At 38.4% G+C, this 21,621-nt stretch overlaps 1 protein-coding gene across 17 annotated transcripts in view; it reads right to left on the reverse strand.

Moving 5' to 3' along the window:
* Window positions 1–11,942: 11,942 nt before the first annotated feature.
* The window catches only part of NRXN1 (neurexin 1), a 1,148,195-nt gene continuing 1,138,516 nt past the window's right edge, over window positions 11,943–21,621 (reverse strand). For 8 of the 17 annotated variants that reach the window (XM_032653234.1, XM_032653233.1, XM_032653232.1 and 5 more), the window contains one exon: window positions 12,246–12,553. In XM_032653234.1, the coding sequence (XP_032509125.1) occupies window positions 12,246–12,553 (308 nt within the window). Of the gene's footprint in view, window positions 12,554–21,621 lie in introns of all 17 variants that reach the window. The other 9 variants (XM_032653228.1, XM_032653226.1, XM_032653225.1 and 6 more) reach the window with 2 other exon arrangements.

Here is a 21,621-nt window from a genome sequence, read left to right on the forward strand (position 1 = left end):
AAAAACTAAGTTTATAATAAAGATTACTAAGAAATTCATTATGTACAATAAAATGATTCCAGCCAACAATAATGATAATAAAGTATACGAGAACATGAACATCTTAATGATTTGTAATGCAACCATGAAAGAGACCTAGAGCTAGGAACAAGTGTGTGTCCACTGTTTTAGTAAAGGACTGAACCCTGTGGTCTATGTTACCAAGAAGTTTTATTCACTGAGACTTCCAGCCACATTTAGGGTGGGGTGTTTGCCATTCTTCCATGTTGATTCCCTCCTTCCTGCCATGTACCACACTATACCATATTTTAGTGAACACTCTTTCTTTGTTGTCATGTATGCTGCCTTTAAAAATAATAAACACACCAAGCATGCATTTGCACAGGTATGTGATGCTTAGCTTGAAGTTTGATCACTTCTTCCCCGTCTGTCTGCCCATGAGAAAAATGTCCCCTAGCACAGAGACAGGCAAGCCCTGGATGCTGGTATTACTCTGATAGCCCGTCGAGCAGTGTATGAACCCTGACTGCTGACACTAGGCTTCCAAAGAGACTCTCTGTATCTGCTGCTGCTTGGCTAGTTCAGAACATTGCTATGCCCACAGTGCGTGATTATCTCAGCAGTGGAGTGGATGGCTTGCCTGCTTGCCTGAATCCACACAGCCAGCAGAAAGGGCAGGGCAAGCCTGATCAGCTGGGTATGAGGACGGAACTGTGATTACTTAAGAATCACTAAGCACATGAAGAAGCAAGTTGTTTTAAAGCTTCTGTTTTCCCCTCCTCTTCAAAATCACTGGAGCTGATCTCAACTAGCAGAGGATGGCAGGGTTCTGTGTTGATTTAAGGTGTTACCCCCAGGAGTGTAGTATTGTCATCAGAGATTTCCCTCAATCACTGAAAGGAGAGGTATCGAACCAAGGATGAATTCTCAGCACTCAACAAGTCAATCAGGAAACCCCATGGGGAAAAGGACTTTTTCTTTCAAAGTAGATAATGACCTGCATTTCTCACTGTGAAAGAAAAGGAATGAACAGATTAAAAGGCAAAGGTTTCCAAAGAATGACATAATCTTCACTATGGAAAAGAGAAGGGCGGGAGGGGGAGGAATTATAACACGTAGCTAGCTACATCCTGTAGTGTTTCAGTAGGAAACACAGCTCAAAGCTTGCCAGCATTCTTCCTAACAGAGCTGGGCTTATTTTCTCGACCTCATTTCAGTCTTTGACCCATTCTTGTATGAGTCAAAGTATCTAGTAGGATGAAAGGATCATTTAAGAAGTCTCTTGCTTTCTAGAAAGAAAGTTGCACAAGCAGAGGAATGATTCTGCCCTGTTCACCTCTCTGCACCCAGTGCCTGAAAAGGGTCTGGTGCATAATGGCCTCTTAATAAATATTTGTTGAATTAGTGAATGAATGTGTTATTAGCTGCATCTACTTGCAATTCTGTTTCAACCATTTCTGCCTTAATAATGCATCAGTCAAGTCTTGAAGCAGGTCGTGAAATACAAATGGAAGCCCTAGTCCATTCTTCAGCCACTTAGGGTAGAGATTTGAGGTAGCCACCTCAAATGAGGTGAGGGACTGAGATAAAAAGGGCAAAAGGGAAATTGGTAACGGGAGAAAGGAGAGAAATATAAGGAAAAGGCAAAGAGACCACATTTTCTTATTAGTCAGACTGTGGAAGTAAACCCTTAATAGATGAGCCAGAGTATAACCCACTGTATGCTCTCCCCACCCTTAAACATGTTCACTGGGCACTCTAACGGCAAGAGAGAGAGATCGGTGAACACACTGTCTGAGGTTACCCTTTACTTTAGCCCTGTATGCACCATCACAGGTGACATTCTGACACTCTCACCTGGATGCAGACAACCTAAACCATGTTACTCTTTGTGGTTTTGGTTTATTAGATTCCAATGAAACAATTTCTGCTTTAGCAGGGCTTGAACCAAAGCTTGAACATTCCAGCAATGTTCGTGAAATGATGTGGACACGGCTTTCTATTATTGAAGACATCACAAGATACACAATTTTCTCTCTTTGCAGGCCTTTTCTAAGAGAGGATTATTCCCTTTTATCTGATTCTTTGCCCCATCCTTGTGCCAGATTTAAATATGGCATCCACATTTTGTATCCCTGCCAAGAATCCCTAAGACCAGTGGCAACATTTTTAATAAATCAAAGGGATCAAATCAAATAAATAAATGATTTGGGTGGCAAAGGGCAGAAAATCTCCAGACGAAACTCAGACAGGGTCTTGGCTTAGCTCAAATGGGAAACTGCATAATCAGCAGATTTCTGGAGGTTTCCAGGTTATGAGACAAGGTTTTTTACATTTCACTAATTATGGCTGGAGTGAGAGAAACATAAAACAGAATAAAGAAAAAGCAAAAAAAAAAAAAAATAGGGATTGGAAAGTTGGCCACAGCTATCGCTCTCTCAAGCCTCATTTCTCAAGACAAAATGCCAGAAAAAGTGCTCTTTGTGGTGAGTTTGTAAGACTAGGCAATTTACGAAGATCTGTCTCTGGTTATTTTTTGCTTTTTAACATAGTCATTCCTTCTCCCTCAGGGGGGAAAAAAGTGTTTTTTTTTCCCCAGGGCGAAGGTGGTTTGATGTCTTTTTATTTCTTCTAAATGCACTGCTGTGTTCTTCAACCATTTCTTAAGGCGTCCTCAATTTTTTCCCCAACACACACACACATACTGTTTAGGGACTACAAATGCCCATTCCAACGTTTCCACTCTGTGAATTTAACTACCCAGTGTGCATTAGCTCGTACAAGTATGAAACAACTGCAGCCACACAGTTCCATTTATTGCTTCTCAAGTATGGCCTGCTTTATAAAAGTTTCACCATCTGTTCTGTTTTAAGCCAAAGCTGAATTAAGAGGATACACTTTCGCTACTGCTTCTGTTACTATTGTGGTATTATTATATTTTAGGAATAGGGAGGAGGTGAGGAGGCAAAATAAATCTACATAAAGTCTCTAAGAGAATAGAAGATGAGAATTTTTTGGCAATTAGTGGCAATTATTATTTTTTTTTTATTATTATTTTTGCGGTACGCGGGCCTCTCACCGCCGCGGCCTCTCCTGCCGCGGGGCACAGGCTCCAGACGCGCAGGCTCAGCGGCCAGGGCTCATGGGCCCAGCCGCTCCGCGGCACGCGGGACCCTCCCTGACCGGGGCGCGAACCGGTGTCCCCTGCGTCGGCAGGCAGACTCTCAACCACTGCGCCACCAGGGAAGCCCAGTGGTATTATTTCTGAACTTGATCATGAAGGCTACTTCTTTCCTTTTGTGAAGTCCCATCAAAAAGAAGTTGTAAAGGATTCATGAAAATACCAGTCAGTCGCATATTTGTTAAATATCTTCTGAGTTTCCACATTTAACTACGTTCTGTGGTGCTTAAAAGAGAGGTGTAAAACTTAATTGTTGCCCTCAAGAAACTCACGTTGTAGTGGGGGTGATGAGAAATATGTATATGGAATAAATTTTTTAAAAAGACTGTCCAAATTAGAAGCAAAGACATCCAGACACGTTAACCACAACTCTGGCGATGAAGCAGGAGAAGTAAGGATTCTATACTGTCAACAAATTATTGCTTATGACTGACATTATCAGGTGTATGCATTATACTTTTACTAATATTATTTTAAGCTATGGTTGGTCGTATACATAATATGCAACTGGAGTTCTCTGATTTTTATCAGGATAAGCCAAAGAGAACTCTGTTTATAGCTTAAAGACACATGGACAGATTATTCCATGGACAGATTATTCCAAGAGATATCTTCTGTGATCCATCTTAACTGTTGGTGTCCATTAGAACCACCTAGCAAGTTTTATAAATTAATAAATGTATATAATGACTAATCAGTAAATTAACTGATTAGAAAATCTCTGGGCTCTATTTAAGCCCCCAGGGTAAGGTCTGGTCATTATTGGGCTTTAAAGTTGACCAGGTGAACTTTATTTTTATTGAACCATAGCTGAAGTGCAATGCTATGTTAGTTTCAGGTGTATAACATAATGATTTGACATTTGCATACATTATGAAAATGATTACCACAGTAAGTCTAGTAACCATCTGTCCCCAAAGTTATCAGATTATTAACCATATTCTTTTTGCCATATGTTAATTAATCCCTGTGACTTATTTATCATATCACTAGAGGTTTGTCTGTCTTAATCCCCTTCACTTATTTCTCCCATTCCCCCCGTCGCACTCCCTTCTGGCCATTTCAGGTTTGTTTTTGGTATCTATGAGTCTGTTTATTTTGTTTTTTAGATGCTACATATAATTGAGACAATGTGGTATTTAACTTAGCATAGAACCCTCTAGATCTATGTATGTTGTCACAAATAGCAAGATTTTTTTTATGGCTGAGTAATATTCGTGTGTGTGTGTGTGTGTGTGTGTGTGTGTGTGTGTGTGTGTCACTTAGGTTACTTGAATTAGTGTTTTTGTTTTCTTCAGGTAAATACCAGAGATGAAATTGCTGGATCATCCAGCAACTCTATTTAAAAAATTTTTTTAGCTCCCCTCTTTTTTTTTACTGCCATAAGCTTTATGGGGCAATGTCTTTTTTTTTTTTTTGGCCACACCGTGTCCCCTGCAGTGGAAGCTCGCAGTCCTAACCAGTGAATTCCCATCTATTTTTTTAAGGAAACTCCAAACTATTTTCCATAGTGGCTGCATCAATTCACATTCCCACCAACACTGCACAACGGTTTCCTTTTCTCCACATCCTCCCAGATATCTTTCAAACTACTGCCACTGTGCTGGGACTTGGAGAATGTGAAATGTTATGAATGCCCTTTGAAAGTGACGTCTTGGCCGCACCTACTGAAGCCCACGCACCTAGAGCCCACGCTCTGCAACAAGAGAAGCCCGCGCACCACAACGACGAGTAGCCCCTACTCGCGGCAACTAGAGAAAGCCCGGGCGCAGCAACAAAGAACCAACACAGCCAAAAATAAATAAATAAATAAAATAAGGGCTTCCCTTGTGGCGCAATGCTTAAGAATCCGCCTGCCAATGTAGGGGACAAGGGTTCAAGCCCTGGTCTGGGAAGAACCCACATGCCGCGGAGCAACTAAGCCCGTGCGCCCAGAGCCCGTGCTCCACGAGAGAAGCCACCGCAACGAGAAACCCGCGCACCGCAACGAGAAGCCCGCGCACCGCAACGAGAAGCCCGCGCACCGCAACGAGAAGCCCGCGCACCACAACGAAGAGTAGCCCCCGCTCGCCGCAGGTAGAGAAAGCCCGTGTGCAGCAACGAAGACCCAACGCAGCCAAAATAGATGAATAAGAAAGAAATAAAGTGAAGTCTCTATTTTCTGTAGCTTTCGGGCTCCCCTAAACATAAGCCTCGCTGGTTTTCAAAGCTTGACTTTCTAGGGCCTTGTCTTCCGGTGCAGGAGCTGACTGGGGATCCCGGCGTGAGGCTCGTCCGTCCGCTGGCTCCTCCGGGAGGGCCTCTGCGGTTGTGGTGTCCCTCCCCGACTCCCTCCCGCTCGTGGGCCCCGACCTGGGGATGTGCGTCTGAGGAGACTGAGTCTCTGCCCCCTCTTACCTGTCTCCTGGTGATTTCTTTATATCTTTAGTGGTGGAAAATCTTTTCTGCTGGTCCTGAGGTTGTTCTCAGAGACAGTAGCTCCGCAAGTAGTTGTAATTTTGGCGTGCTCCTGGGAGGAGGTGAACGCAGCGTCTTCCTCGTCCACCATCTTGATTCCTTCCCCCACCAGGTGATTTTAAAGAGCTATCAGGGTTGAGAATCCCGGTGTTAAGCAGCTAGATCCAGGCCTCATTATCTGAACTATTCCTTTCTCTCTTGAACCTGTAAATTGGTTTTTTTCTCTTACAGGTTTGCTAAAACAAAATCAGTAATTCCGGTCACGTGTCAATCACCAGAGATTGTTTTACTTTAACACCTAACAAAATAAAATATTCCTCATCTTCCACTCTCTTTTGTTTTAATGACACTGTGTTCTCCTGGCATTCCTCATACCTGCATGGCAAGCTTCTCACCCATAACCTATAAATACTTGAGGTCTGTAGATCTTATTCCTATTAAGTCCCTTTGCTTTTCTTTGTATCTTGGGTAATGGCACCCACTTATATGGCTTTAGACGCCCCCAGGTGTAGCAATAGCTCTTAGATTTCAATTTCTAGCTCAGATAATCTTGAGTTCAAACATATTCGTCCAATTGTCTGTTTATTACCTTTACTTAGATGGCTACAATTGTCCTCAGTTTAAATTATCACAAGTCTGCTTATTAGTAGATTTTAAAACTTAGGTGAAATGGACAAAGCTACTAATATCCTCATAACGTCTTTTTATCTCTGTGGTATTTATAATTCTGCCTCATTTAATAAAAATTCCTAATATTAAAAAAATTTTTCTCTTACCTTGACCATTCCATAAGTTCTACTTGATGAATCCTTTCCAAAACCAACATTTGGCTTTATTGATACTATTATTTCTGTTTATTTTCAATGCAGCAGGCAATCCCATCCACATCCTCTAGAACCTTATTATTGTAATGCCGTTGCCAGTCTGAACTGTGTGATTCCAACCATATTTGGGGGAATCGTTTTTACAATTTGTGCCAAATTAGAACCAACTAAAATGGTCCTGGGCTATTTATTCATTGGTTAGTTTGAGCAAGAGTTTCTCCAACAGCTAATAATCACCAAGAGACCGAAAAGTCATATTAGTTATTGGTATTGCCCTCTTCACATTCGCTGGAATCACATGCACCCTTGAGGGGGTCCAGGGCAAGAATGTATTTTACTCTCTGTTCCTTACTGAATTTTTTCACTAATATTTTTGCATAGACTACCATTTCTCTTGTTATAAAAGTGTTTTGAAAGTCAGGGTAGGTGAATCATTCCACATTTTCATAATGACAAAATATCAAATTTGTGTGTGTTTGTGTGTGTTTATTCTCGGGTTTGTAATGCAGTCCTTGCCGACTGCTACAAAGGCCATTGCTAGTCATTTGCACCATGTTAGTAATATGTGTAGGATGAGGACATTTCCTATAAACAGAATTTCAGCTATAGGTGCTGTTTGTTTAAACATAACAAGAAATAAAAATGTAAATAATGTGAATGATTTAGTTCTGTTTGCTCAATAAGCATAAGGCTGGAATGAACATGAGATGGACATTAGAAATCTGATTTGCACTTAGTCTTAATTCTTACATACTTATTACATGTTCAGAGAAAAATAAAGATATGGGTTTTCATTACAACATGGTCCTTAAACACAGGCAACTTCTACGTTTGGCGCTCAAAGAAAAGGTGATTTCGCCCAGTACTGGATAAAAATCAGCTGTGTAGGACTTAATAATGAGTAACAATACTGTACTTCAGTATAGTAAAATCAGAGTCCAAGGAATAGGGTACCAGTGAGAATTGATGCCTGAGGTAGGTGAATGATTTATAGATCCCATCTTCAAAAGTTTGTCCACATCAAGGCCAAATACAGTCCAGAGAACTTTAATGTGATCACAGAAATTATACTAGTTATTTTGACATTTTGAGAAAACAAGAAGTGACGCTAGAAGAATGGAGGAGTCAAGTTTTGCCCTAATTTTAAAAGTAATACTCAAAGGATGTTTTAAATTCTACAGTGATGAGCTTGAAATTAAAATCGGAACGACTGTAAAAAATAGATGTTTGTGGCTAATTTTTAAAAGAAGGTGTAATCATTAATAAACAGCATTAGGCATTAAACTAAGTCCCTTTCTCAATACACTGACCAACACATTAGGAGCAAATTATTCTGTACCCTGGTTGCAAGAAGACTTAGTCTCTCATGATCTTCCAATAGACAAGATACACTGAGTGAATCTCCACTTAAAGATGATTGGCAAGTTGGTAGGTATTATCCTAACTAGTTGATATGTATTATGCCTTTCAACTGTGGCAATGTTAACATTTTGGACAAGATAATTCTTTGTTTGGGGGAGGCTTTCCTGCCCACTATAAGTTGTTTAGCAGCACCCCTAAGCTCAGCCTTGTACACACCTGTAGCATTTCCCACCGTCATGTCAATCAACACTGTCCAGACGGTACCTCATCTTCCCCACACCCACGCCCCACCCAGTTAAGAAGCATTGTTTGGAAGGCGGTCTCTTGACGCATGCCTAATATCTTTCCTAGTGAACATATTTTCCCTAAATGTGTCTAAAATTTGCCAATGATTTCGTGTCAGAAGACCGTATGAGAGATGCAAGGTAACAATTTATCTCAGCTGGCTAGTACTTACTACAATTGAACTGAATACAATCAATACAATACAATGAATTTCTCATGGATAGATATAGAGTCCTGCATTTAAATCAAATAACCAATTTCATAAGTACAAGTTAAAGGAAACTTGTCATGGAAAGAAATCTGATGACGGTAGTTGATCGCAAATTCATTATAATTGAAATAAGTATTACAAGATTTTTCTTTAAAAAATGAAACCTTAAGTGTTAGTATTATAGAGAATAAACTTCAAATCAAGGAAGGAGATAAACCCATTATAATTCGGTCTTAAAAACACTATGGTCATTTTTGTATCATATTTTGAGAAGAACAGAGGTTCAAAAGAAGGGTATTAAGATTATGAGAACTTTAGCATCCATTTAACTTAAGTAATGACCAAGGGAAACCAGAAAGTTAAGATTGAAGAAGAGAAAACCCAGGCAAATATGGAAGGGGGATAACAATATTGGAATGGTTGTCATGTGGAATATGGGGTACATTCTGTTTCGCACAAAGAGAATTAGAAACAATGAGTAGAAGCTATAGGAGCCTAGAAATGAGAAATCACAACTAGGTAAATTTAATCACAAATTTACTTAACCTGAATTACATTGCTTTTTATAGAGAAAACCATATTTATGAAATCAGCATGTTCATGTATGAGTTCGTGGTTTCACACACAGTAAGATGAACAGATGTAAACAAAAGTACATTTAGTGGCTGTATCTTTAAGTGTATCAATGCTTAATGAATACTAAAATCCAGAAAACAGAGTTGGTATTCTTCCTCTGCTTGTCTAAGGATGGGTTTTCCTTTCAAATGCAGTCTTCCTTATGGTGCCACTTTGTCCCCAAAGGGTGTTGCAATTACTTTTAAAAAATCAATAAATCCACAGTTGTATTAAGAAATATTTTATTAACAAAACAGTAAATTCCACTTGCTTAGCATTTCCAATAATGGATAAGTTGGCCTTGCAACAGAAAAACAAAACAAAACAAAACCCTTAGGTACCCAATCACACAAAGCACTAGAAGGGTAGGGTCATGTGGCCTTTCTTTGATATCTTAGGGATTGACCACCTCACACATTATTGTAGTATTTTTTTTTTAAAGGCAACACATTACATGGATAAAAAAGAAGCATATTCAATCAGAAAAGTTACAGTCTAGAGATGTAATCAAATTTATGCCAGGTAGTGTTAAATCCTCTATTAACTGCCAACTATGCATGGAACCCTGATACATTTGGTATGAAGATATTTGGGATTTTATTCATATCTTTTCTCTCCCTAGCTCGTGTTCCTCTCTTTTCTTTCCCCATTTACAAAGAAAGAAAGAAGAAAAAAAGAAAAAAAAATGCTAGATTTTGTGTAGGCCAATAACATTAGAAATATTTTTACCGACAATATTGCACGAAAGTTTAAAATTTATGCTGGAAAGAAACACTGAAATCAATTCCAAACAACATGCTTCAGAGATATACTGCTTAAAAATACCATTATTTAAGTTATTTTCTATCACAATTTAGAATCTTCCCAGATGGAAACTAGTTCAAGTTCAGTAGATCAAATGGAAAAGCAACCATTTTTTTTTAAACCTCAAGATGTAAATGAGTGGTTTTATATTTACCTTCTATTTCACTGGCTTTCCCTGAGTAAGACTGGATGAGAGGAAAACAACAACTACTTATGAATCCTTTAACCTGGCAAATTAAAAAAGAAGAAAATCTGAAACACAAGTAATGGAAAATAAATTTTAGTTTTATACCTCTACTTTCTGGGTCACGAAAACCCTTTAAGACTTTTCATATATAGCAATTACTTGGCAACCATAGATGGTGGTGATTTACTATGAATTATACATATATCTAAGGTGCTGTATGTCTGAAATCCAGGCCACGTCTTGGCTTTTTTCATCAACTGAAGTATCACAGAAGATGTTTTGCATTTTTTGCCTCTTCTGATTAAAGCTAATTGTAAAAGTATTCTTCTCTTCCGTGAAATCTAATATCATTCTTTTAGGAGATGTTAAAGTAACGCGACCAATGTTTACTGAGGCATCACCTTCCAATCTAATATTGCATTTCCTTCTCATACTAATAATTTATTGCTATGGACATCATTGAAACAATATGCAAAAACAAGTGAATAATCTACACATTTCTACTGCTTAATGTGTGTTAAACTAAAACTATATTTAATGATATATATGTAAAACCAGAAAAGTTAAATTATAGTCTATAATCAACAAATAATGATTTTCTTAAATGGGTAGTAGTACAGAATCAAAAATTACTGAAAATACTTTCTTAGTTGAGAAAGTGTTTACTTTCCAAAAATGTTTATCATGCACATCAGGTTCAGAGACTATATATATATATATATATATATATATATAATTTTATTGGACAGAAGGTTTTCATTTGCAGCAGCCAGGGTTAAGGTGTAGATCAACCAATTTTGCTTCCATACCTGCCCACCTAATGGTTCATATTCATGCAGCAATATACCATCGATAGTCTATTTGATAAGGAAAGGCTCCATTTCATTAGGGACTAAAATCTGGAGGTTTCCTGGGAGCATGATCTCGATGAAGCAAATCACCCCATTTGTCATCAATATGTTGGCACAATGATCTTCCTTTCTGCTTTTCAACTTGTCAGTAAATATTTGCTATTACGTGTACGGCTGGGTCTTCCATCCCATCTGATGGATTCCTCTGGATGCGTGTGTGTGTGTGTGTGGGTGTGTGTGCGTGCGCAGATTTGTGATCGTGAATGAGGAATGTATGTGGGAAATGTGAGTATTTGGGGGAGCAAAGAAGATTATATGTATATAGTTTACCTTCTAAATCACACCTTTCATACAAATACTAAAACTTAACTGCAACAGAATGAAGGCTGTACATGTAAGGAAAAAAAAGTAGCTGAGTCTTTTTATATACATTCATACATATCTTCCTTAGAATAAACACTACATTGTAAATTTTTTTTAAAAAAGTAAGTAATTGTGGCAATTTATAATGGTGGCAAAAAAAGAAAACCCTGAAATAATTGTTGATCTGATGTCATAAAACTCCCTATAGTTAGCAACACTTATAACATTGAATTTACCAAAAATGGCTGCAGAGCAGAGATATATTTTGCATTTTCTATACAACAGGCTATAAAACGTCACTTATCACAGTCCAGAAAGCACACAGAGATGGATGTTATATAAACACATGTAATAACATATTAAGCGTGCATGAAAATTTCCCAATGATTGCATCTATACCCTCTTGTTTTTTTCTTTCTGTTCTGAAATTTTAGTGTGAAAATGTGCCTTATCTTTCACATTGTTGAAAATAAGGCCTCCATACTTTGTTTTTTTGCCCTCACAACCAGAAGGGGGCTTTTTGAATGTGTTCCTACACAAGTCTTCAAAAAAGCCAGCACTTTGTTTCAAGTGCAAGTTCCAGCCACTGCTCCGGTTGTGCCAGGTGACGAACTCTGAAAAGGTTTGCAGGTCGAGTCACTCAAAATGACAGTCTTCTCTGGCAATCAGACTAATTGACTTCTCGGGAAAGTGCTAGCACTTTGGCTAAATCCGGGATCACAGGTAGCTTCTTTTTCTGTGTTGTGTTCTGTGTTGTTTTTGTGTCGTGCCTCCCGATGTTGTAATACTCCTTTGCTTTATGAATGCGTGCGATCACCACTGTCTTTTAGAAATGTTCCAGCAACATAAAGACAGGCAGAGTAAATTAAAACACTGTGGATGTTAGGGAATTTATTGACCTCTGCTTTTTTTTTTTTTTTCTTTTTTGGAGAGACAAGAGCATGAGATCCTTGTTTTTATTTTTTAAAAACAGTCTTTCCTTCCTGATTGCATTCCCTGCCTTCTTTTTTATGTGCTTCATAAAAAGGAAAGTAAATAAGTTTATATTATGTCTCAGATAAAATGAAGACTATTTCTATACAAGGGTCCTTTTCAGATCTTGGGATCAGACGTAATACTCTTTATCCTTGTTTTTCTTGTTTTTGTTGGCGCTTTTCGCACTGCTGGGTTGTTTCTCCTTTACTACGGCCCCATTGGACTGTGCTGAGTTACTGATGTAGTTTCGACTCTCATCCACGTGGTATGAGCCTTCATCCCGGTTTCTGTATTTGTACATGGCGTAGAGGAGGATGAGGATGCACAGGGCGGCAGCGGCTACGATCCCCACAACCATGCCCGTGGTGCTGCTGGACTCCCGAATCACTTCTGCTGAGCCTGGGTATGGCTCTCTCCCGCCTGCCCGGGTTGGGTTGGCTGTAGGAAAGAGGGTGGGGAAAAAAACACCAAGTGATTATGGAGTTTCCTGAATGCCAGAGAGCTACATTTACCGTCTATCTCCAGGCCTAATGGAATGGCATCGACTGCTCTAGAAAAAGGATACTGTTGCTGAATGTAGCAATTCCTATTCCTCTTGGTCACTAAAACGAGGGACTGTGAATCAAGGCACTGCGACAGAGATCTGCTGCCATCTTTTCTTTTTCACAGATCGATTTTGTTAACAGGTTCTTTGAAGTGTAGCTCCAAATAAGCTCCATGTAGTTCTAAAGGGCCATGTTGATGTGTTAGGTGAAAAACAATAAACCCAACGTGGAGAATAAAATCATAACATCATAATGACTCCACCCTATAATATTAGAGATTATCATTTTAAGAATCAAATTGATATTGATACAAAACGCTTACGGTTCACACTAGACTGAAACAAGATAGCTAATTTAGGATTACTTCAGAAATTGTAGTGCCTCCTATTGCAATGAATACAGTATTGAACAAAAAGATAATCCAGGCACTTTTAATAGTCTAATTGCCTACTTTTAAAAGTGTTATTCTAGTCACAATTTTACAAACGAAAACAACGAATTTTCTTTTCGGTTGGAGGTTTATTTGTTCACATCAGTATGTGTGTATGTTATTCATTCACTGGCAGTGGTTCAGTGATCACCGAAACTAAATTTGAGAGGAGAAAGTAAGAAAATATTTTAAAATACTTTAAAGACCATCTAGACTGGTTTTGAGTCAAAATTCAGTGCCTAGTAGATGATCATAAATAAAGGACTGGCTGCCCCACTTTTATTTAACTGACAAACCCTCATTCAATCTTTCCAAAGTACAAAGTTCTTCCTTGGGTATAAGAAATGGATCACAGGGGGCATTACTGTTTTCTCCAAGGCCTAGTCGGGCACTGAAACTGACCACAGATGGGGAGAAAAGTCCTGGGATTTAGTTTATAGATGGCAGGAGGGGGGAGCGGCCCTCTTCCTCTACGTAATAAATTTATTATTATTTAAAAGAATTTAAAAGAAAAGGAGCTGTAGAGAGATAAGATTCTATCCCATCTCTGATCACAGGTCATTTTTCTCTAAGGACTGATTGTGTTTTCTCTCTTTCTCTGAACCTCCATCCTCTCCCTTGTCTTATAGAAAAAAGATAACTTTTCAGATGTAATGAATTAAAAATGCTATAACTTTCAAAATGTTATTCTTTGTAAATTATGCATAATGAACTTAAATAATCTCAAGATTGCATAAATAGTGTGTATATGTGGAAGGTGTGTGTGTGTATATATATACACACACCAGAAACTGAACAGTTCAAAAAAGCTAAAATGGTACTTTTATTTCACTATCACTAGTAATTATATATATATATATTCCCCCCCCCCCGTCCCCGATAGGGAGGGGGATTTCTTTTTTATACCCACTAACCCTTAAACTCTTCAACGGTGCTCCGGGTGGCTAAGCAAGAGGCCTTTTTCCTTTTTGGTCGTGCTATACGGCATGTGGGATCTTAGTTCCCTGAGCAGGGGTTGAACACGTGCCCCCTGCATTGGGAGTGCACAGTCTTAACCAATGGACCACCAGGGAAGTCCCTTTTTTTTTAATATTTCTACAAAAGTTCCTATTAGTTACTGGGAATCATTTTCCTACCATATAGCACTATGCTGCTTTGTAATTCGATTTTCAAACATCACCAAGATGTTTGTTGTTTGCTGTGGGTTTCCTGACGTCACTTTCATTCCCCAAATAAAGCCTTACAAATATAGTCACTTACAAAGGAATAGCTCTCAGTCTCAAAGCAGCCATTTGTTCTGGAGCTACAAAATGCAGCAGGTAAAACCCTTGTATGCTGAATGTATCCCTGCTTGTTTTACAAAAGCTCATGTAACGTTGTTGAATAAAAAAGCCTTGGAGTTGCTTCTGTGGCTGAGGCAGAAGGAGACAAAGACTATAATCCACAGCATTTGATTACAGGAAATTCATTTCCTCTCAAGAAGAACAGAACCTACTGCAGGAACTCTGTCACTATGTGACAAACCAAAAGCAGCACTTTCTCTCTCAAATGCAGTCACCTTTGCCAAAGTCTGCCAATTAGCTCAACTGCTAACTTTCACTAAATGACAACTTTGTACTTGCTCATTTTGTGGAACATTCTTTTACCATGGTCTCTCAAGAGCTGCAAAAGGGGTTTTATTTAAATATCACCTAAATCATTTCCCCACACCCGATGGAATGCTTTCATTTTAAACACATTTTCATAATCACCTCACTTTGTCTGTCAGAAAAGAACGGGGAGAATGGAGAAAAAATCCTAATCGTATAGCTCATGATAGTCAGACTCGAGAGTTTTAATGCAATGCAAGGTTTACATTTTCTAAACTAAGAATATATATGGCCTCTTTTTTCCATTTAGGAATTGGTATTGTAAATGAACCATCTTACCAAAGAATTCTAATTTTATTTTTATCAGCTCAGATAGTTCTGATATGTTTTCACAACTGTAGAAGGAGTGCACCAAAGCCAAACTGGTGGTAAAACCAGAATGAGATTACAGAGACCAAAGCAAAGCCTCAAACGCTTCCATTTTGCCATAGAGCCATTTGAGAAATGCCTCCTGTTTAAGGAAAATACTTGTCTTTTTTGCGACTCCAGCCAAAAGGTTGCTTCGCATGCAGGCCTGAAACATCTCCGTAACCCATGTATAAACAAAGATTCTAAATATCATAAAACTAGCCTACCAAAAGAACCCTCCACAAACCCAATGATGAAACATTTTATCCCTTTTTTCCCCTAATTCACATTAAAAATTAATAACCACCACAGATATTATTTTAGGTCTATTTGGAATATGCAGTTGCTTCCATATCTAACTGATTATTTAACAATTTTTTTTTCTGTTTATGCTTCCAATCTGAAAGCTAAGTGATAATTTTCTTAACTTCTGTGCCAAGATCAGAAGTATGTATACACTTAAGGGTTAATGGGACATCTCTCCCAGATGTGCGATAAAATGCTAGGGAAATGGAATTATTTTCATGAATTATAAATGTGGTTCCCATATTGATTGTCATTAATGGTTCATTTTGATGATCACTGAAAAACCTCTGAGGAATTTCATATTAATTTAAATGTAGATAATAGCATAAATGGCTAAATGCCTTCTTATATAATTTGGTTAATATTTTTTATTAAAAAATACAGTCATCTCTTCACCATTCATGACAATATGAAGAAAGGAATTTAATCAGAAACCTCCATAAGCAATTCTTATATCTCATGGATTTGAGTATTTTGCATTCTCTTTACACTTCCTAGTGAACTAAATCAAGACCTTCTAAATAATTTTTAAAAATCTACAAGTGTTTTTTTCTCAGCAGTGCTAAAAAACAAATTAACTAAATGTTACTTTCACTCTGTCTCCATTTCTTTGTCGTAGCAGTGATGAGAACACTTAAAAAAACAGGTACAAGAGAGTATAAGAGAGGTGCTGAAAGAATGGAACAGGTATAGATTAGCAGTAAGTCTCTGATTAGTCAAAAGTTAAGTGATTTGTAAGTAAAACTAAGCTAATGTAGCCTCTTCATCACATGGGGCTCAGAGGTACAAGGAGCCCAGACCAATGGAAAACTTCAATAGGACCGACTGACGATGGGCAAAGAATAAGCCAAGGCATTTACATGTTATCGGTGTAACTGGAAATGGGCAAGTATTCAGCTCCACCCATACTTTCACTTCAGGCTAGCTGGCTAGCAAAAAGAAAAGAAAAAAAGTAGAGTAGATGAAATATCCTAACGGTTTAGGCCTATATACCCTATTTTAATGATTCATAAAATAAAAAATATCATCATGAATTACACATAGTTTATGTGAACACTGTAATAATAGATTATTTTACTTAATCAAAAATTTCCCATGTAATTCTATCTTCATTTTACTGAAGGATGCCAGTCATCACATACCCCTCAGAGAGGAAGAATGGTAGTGGTGGGTCCACTCATGTGGGCAAAGTGCACGTGCACACCTTAATGGCGATATGAAGGCCTTTGATTTTTGCCTAAATGACTCAAAAGCTACTGATAATAGTGGTGAGGACAAAAGGCTGTCACAAGGGTTATAACCTCTTTCATATAAGGCACTTCTCAGCCAAATGGCTATGGAAATATTTCTGGGACTTGTGTACAGATAGTGTTATCTTAAGGACAGATAAAAATTTATTTTAATTCTCTCTCTCAAATATCTGGCAAGATCTGATGGTCTCTAATTTTCCATATGGCCTGCTTTGGCCCAGATTTATCAAGAATATTATAAGCTAGCTCTAAGAATTTTCTTGTTTGTCACTGTCAAATTATTTCTCTGATTACTTAGAAAGGAATAGTCTCTCAGGTACTAGGACAGTTATTAACATATTTCCACATGATACCCTAAACCAGTTTACTCATATCAGGTAATAATTCATTGTAAAGAAGGCACAGTAAGGGTAAAAGACATATTCCAGGGCCTTGTCACATAAAAAGAATAATAAACCCATTTGTTGCTCTGCACAAAAAAGTTAAAAAGTGAAATATTTAAAATTTTAACTTATCCTTAAACTTGCTGAATAGTTATTTTAAAACTACCACCACAGAAAAAGAAATCGTCCTGATGTACGTTCCTTCTTTATTTTTGATAGTCCTTGGCACTGTATCTGTGAAAGAACATGATTTCCCCAAATAGGAACTAATATAGATCCAGTTAAGAAATACCATAGAAGAAACATGTTTGAGAGACACAACTGGCTATACAACAGAGTGGAGAGGACCACGTGCCAAGTCTTACTTCTTACCAGCTCCTTTGGCCCTTGGTCACCCACTCCATGCTCCTGCCTATTCTTTCTCCTACTTCTTCCCCCTCCCTACCTCTTCTCTGCATCCCTCCCCCAGCTCTTGGTATTCCTCTAGGTGGCCCTCGGAGAGCACAGTTGGTGTGTTCCTCCCCACTCAGTAAAGGAAGAAGGCCAGGCCAGCGCGGGTCAGGACTCTGCCTCTTCGAGTTGGTACATTACTCAGCCGGGTGTTCAATGAGGCACAAAACTTATTGCCAAGTTCCTGATTTCACATCACACTTTAAAACTGTCCCTATGGCGGGCTTCCCTGGTGGCGCAGTGGTTGAGAGTCTGCCTGCCGATGCAGGGGACACGGGTTCGGGCCCCGGTCCTGGAAGATCCCACATCCCACATGCCACGGAGCGGCTGGGCCTGTGAGCTATGGCCGCTGAGCCTGCACGTCCGAAGCCTGTGCTCCGTAACGGGAGAGACCACAACAGTGAGAGGCCCGCGTACCGCAAAAAAAAAAAACAGGGGTCAATGTGATGATTTCATTAGAACACAGCCTTGGTGCTTTATATATTGGCTTGCTTTATTTTAAAATTTAACTTTCTAAATTTGTTTAAGAATAAAATTCTATGCTTTATCAAATGTTTTATTACCAATTTCAGAAAACTTTGATTATGAAGCAGGGAAGATGAGCACATTAGGCCGTTCAGCTTTGCACTGGAGCCTCCAGTTACCAGTTTGCCACTGTTTGATCGTGTCTGGTCATAGCCACAGTCTGTGCACGTGGGAGAATAAAGCCCTCACTGACTCAGCAAGCTGATTCACAACTGAAGTTCTAAAATAACTCTGCATTTTTGAAAGGTAAATTTTTGAATATTAGTGACTTTTTCCAAAGAGCACTGTGCAATGGAAGGCATCTGACATCCTTTAGTTATTCTTTCTTTCCATTCTGAGATTAGAAACATAGTAATCAAATATTGTTATTAAAAAGCAAACCTGCTCTTGATTTATGTTTTTACATAATGTTTTACACGTGAAACGATGCTTAAAATCCTAATTCCTGTTACATAAAATGAGGGTTTGGTGAGCGGTGGGACCTTGTATTTCCGATGACGAGTTTACCAAGGCAATAACCGTGTCATCAGATGTTCTTTTTATCGCTCAAATTGTCACTTTTATGAAACTATTTTGTATACTTGGATGAGCTATTCTTTCACTGTAATCTTATTAAATTTATGTTGTTTCCAGACTTAGCTTTGCAGGGTGAGAATGTTGTTTCCAGGACATTTGTATTGCTGGTTTTATTTCTTCAATACAGACTGTTAGTGTTTAGGTACATCATCAGCCATGACCCTGTCACATCAAGGATGATGCAAGAGTTCCACTATATACTGAAAACAAGGAAAATTCAGCCTTTAAGCTTTAAGAAAAAAAAGAAATGTAAGAGATTACCAATATTAAGAAAGCATAAAGAATAAAATATACCAATGATAAAAAAAAATGGAACTTGAGCTATATATTTCAGACCAGGAGGGGTAAAGGGTCATAAAACATTATGCTCATTCTGCTATCCTAAAATTATTAGACCACCTGCCTTACAATAACCCTTTTAAAAAATTATTGGAAAGACGCATTTACTGAATTTTTTTTCTCACTTAAAAGTCTTTGACCAGTCTTTCTGGTTTTATCGTAGATTAAAAGTAATCAATTTAAAATTTGTCTCCACCCCAATGAAGAAAAAGAATTGCCTAAAATGATCCCATTAGACCATAATTCTGCACTGTGTCTTAATAGATGTGGAAGTTATTATAATTCTAAGCTAGCCTTGAAAATGGTTTCAGATTCATAAGGGAAGATTTGACTTTTCCAGTACCCAGTTTTACTAATACTGTGAAAAGAAAATTGCAATTGTAGGCTCCTGTGGTATTTGTGAATTGAGATTAGCACAATTATTTTCCCCATCACCAAAAAAGAAAATTATTATTATTTTCATTTTTGTGTTTCAATACGACATAGGCCAAAAGAAACAATTATGATGTAATCACTCATAAGAATGCACGTTTAAGTACCACAGTTGCAGGAAAGCAGGTAGGCAGTGATTTATATGACATGCATTCATTTCAACTCACACTGTGGTTTTCCGAGAGGTGATGAATGACTGAATGCCGAATGTTTCAAATCCTTCCCTGCTCACCAGCTCCACCCACGCCCTGCACATTTTGATGTTTGCTACTGCAGGTCAAACAAATGGCTTGAAGGAGGTCATGCCTGATACATCTCAACCCCTACCCAATCAATTGGAGATTCAGAAAGGAGATTCAGATAGAACTTGGAAATCAATAAGCCTTTACTACCTGCCTGGCTGCCAGGACTAACATTTTCCTCTGCTACTTTCAAAGCCACCAAGTCACGTGTATGAAGGGAAATGCAGGGGCCACCGCTGTGGGATTGAGAGGATCATTTCCTTCACCAGATATCTAGGGGTTGCATGAGGAGGGGTGCAAAACACAGAAAAATTCATAGTGTGCCTGGAGGACAGGGAGTACCGACTAGGACAGCTGCTACCTCAGATGGCACCACACGGAACAGAAAAGGCAATGGACAATCACATCATGCGTGACATTGATGACACTGAAAATAAATAGACAGAAGAACACATTCTCCCTCATCTCTGAGGGAAGCCATAAGATCATGGCTCTGTGTCCACAGCTTAGTCATCTATAAGCTTCACGGACTTTTTACATGGTCATTGTGCCCATAAGGTCTTACTAGAATCCGTGAAATTGTCATGGTGTTTACTAAAGTACCAATGTGACTACTGTTCTCACAGCTCTTCGTGGTCTGGCCGCAGCTACCTACTCAAGTTTGTCTTCCATTTTTCTCAAAGAAAGTGACAGTCATAATTTTATTGCCATCTCCCAGTTCCCATACACCAATAAAAGTTCTACCTTCATGCCTGACTCATATGCCCTTTTTTTTCTAGCCTGGCTGAATATTACTTATTTCTCAAGACTTAGCTTAAATGCTCCATCTTTTGTGATGTTTTCGCTCAGAATATTCACTCCAGCTGTCAATCAATTATATGGTGAGCTATAGTTATGTTCCAGGGACTATATACTAGGTCCTGGGGGTAGAGGAGTTAACCAAACACACCTGACGTCTGCCCTCATGGACCCTGAAATATAATGAGGGAAAGAGACATACAACAAAAATCACACAGTTAGGCTTAAAGCAATAACCGGAACATGTGTAACGAAGGAAAATGATAAGTACCGTGCAGGAGTAGAACAGAGGTTTCTGATTTAGACTGGGAGTCAGACAGACCTTTCTGAGATTGTAACATTTATGCTGAGATGTGGAAAATCAGTGGAGAGTAGCCAGTGAAAAGTGGGCAGAAGAATCTTCTAACCAGTAGGAACCACATGTGGAATGACCTTGAGGAAGAAAGGAGTTTGCTTTTCAGGAACTGAACGAATGCCAGAGTGGTGGCAGCATATTGAGTTTTGGGGGAAAGTGAGAAGAAATTTGAAGGTGGACCTGAAACTTACATAGATCATAGACCATGGAATGAAGCCATATATCAAAAGATAATCACATTTGACTCCATAAATAATAACAATTTTACGTGGAAAAAGGTGCCACTAACAGAGTGAAAGTGCAGAAGAGAAAGGAGAGGAGAAATATCTGTAGTACATACAACAAACCAAGAGTTAACACCTATAAAATCTACAAAGCATGTATCAATTGCTATAGAAAAAGGCAAAAGCCCACTAGAAAAATGGACAAAAATAGAGACAAGCAAGTGAAGGACAGAAGATCTACACGGGTGATAAATGTAGGACAAGATGCTCAATTTCACTAGAATGGAAGTCAAAATAAAATAAGGAGGGTTTTTTTTTTTTGGCCAACAATATTGGAGGAATAAAGTAGAATTAAAGAAATAGTGACAATTTGGTTAGAACATCTGCTTGGGAAACAGACAGTTGTGCTGGTGAGAATATGAATTCCTCAAAAAATTTCAGAAAGTAATCTAGTAACATCTATCAAAATTTAAAAGGATTAAATTGCAGATGGCTGATGGGTGGATGTGAGTTCATTATACAATGCCTTCTAATTTATTATATGTTTGAAATTTACAGTAGTAAAGTTAAAAAGTACACACATATTTTAATCAAGCAATCTCAGTTTGAGAATATAGTCTAAAGAATTAAATACACCAGCATGCAGATATATAA

The sequence above is a fragment of the Phocoena sinus genome, chromosome 13 (genome assembly GCF_008692025.1).
Source record: "Phocoena sinus isolate mPhoSin1 chromosome 13, mPhoSin1.pri, whole genome shotgun sequence".
NCBI lineage: Eukaryota > Metazoa > Chordata > Mammalia > Artiodactyla > Phocoenidae > Phocoena > Phocoena sinus.